This window comes from Protobothrops mucrosquamatus, unplaced genomic scaffold (genome assembly GCF_001527695.2).
Source record: "Protobothrops mucrosquamatus isolate PMUCROS unplaced genomic scaffold, P.Mucros_1.0 scaffold49129, whole genome shotgun sequence".
NCBI lineage: Eukaryota > Metazoa > Chordata > Lepidosauria > Squamata > Viperidae > Protobothrops > Protobothrops mucrosquamatus.
Window position 1 is genome coordinate 1 of NW_015434857.1, and position 1,064 is coordinate 1,064.

The 1,064-nt window shown below is 42.7% G+C and overlaps 1 protein-coding gene across 1 annotated transcript; it reads right to left on the reverse strand.

The window, feature by feature from the left end:
- Positions 1-10: 10 nt before the first annotated feature.
- On the reverse strand, positions 11-1,057 carry LOC107302327 (neuroblast differentiation-associated protein AHNAK-like; the record flags this gene model as incomplete). Its single annotated transcript, XM_015831422.2, has 1 exon — positions 11-1,057. A coding segment is annotated over one exon (1,047 nt), but the record flags the coding sequence as incomplete, so codon positions are not given.
- Between the last annotated feature and the right edge of the window lie 7 nt (positions 1,058-1,064).

The following is a 1,064-nucleotide window of genomic DNA, read 5'->3' on the forward strand; positions in this document are numbered from 1 at the left end:
TGATATCCACATCTGGACCTTTCAGGTCACCTTCCAGTTTGGGAACAGAAACATCAACATCTCCCTTCAGTTTTGGACCTTTGAGGTTCAAGTCTATATCTGGCATGGAGATCTTTGGAGCTTTGATGTGCATTTCAGGCATCTTAAATTTAGGACCTTTTATCTTTCCCTCTGGTACTTCCACACTTATATCAGGGTCCTTAATATCTAATTGGGGGGCTTTAATATCAAATTCTGGCCCCTTAATATCCCCCTCTAGCTTTGGCACAGAAACATCCACATCTCCTTTCATTTTAGGACCTTTCAAATTCAAATCAAATTCTGGCATGGAAAGTTTGGGAGTTTTGATGTGCATTTCAGGCATCTTAAATTTGGGCCCTTTCCATTTCCCTTCTGGTCCTTCAATTTCAGTATCAGGGACATCAACACCTAGTTTGGGACCTTTGATATCCACACTTGGGCCTTTCAAATCCCCCACCACTGTTGGTATAGCTACATCAGCTTCCCCTTCCACTTTAGGCTTCCTCCAGTTCAAATCTATATCAGGCATAGAGATTTTAGGAACATTAAAATGCATTTCAGGCATCTTAAACTTAGGACCTTTAAGTTTTCCTTCAGGCCCTTCAAGGTCAACTTCAGGAAAATCAACACCAACTTTGGGCCCTTTGATATCTACATCAGGGCCTTTAAGGTCACCTTCCAACTTTGGTACAGAAACATCAACATCCCCCTTCATTTTGGGTCCCTTAAAGCCCAAGTCAAAGTCTGGCATGGATATCTTAGGAGCCTTGATATGCATTTCAGGCATTTTAAATTTGGGTCCTTTCAACTTCCCTTCAGGTCCTTCAAGATCAACATCTGGAATATCAACGTCTAGTTTGGGCCCTTTGATGTCAAGGGCAGGGCCCTTCAGATCACCCTCCAAGCTCGGTACTGAGACATCCACATCTCCTTTCACTTTGGGTCCTTTCAAGTTAAAGTCAAAATCTGGCATGGAGATTTTGGGAGCTTTCATGTGCATTTCAGGCATCTTAAACTTCGGACCTTTCCACTTTCCTTCAGGA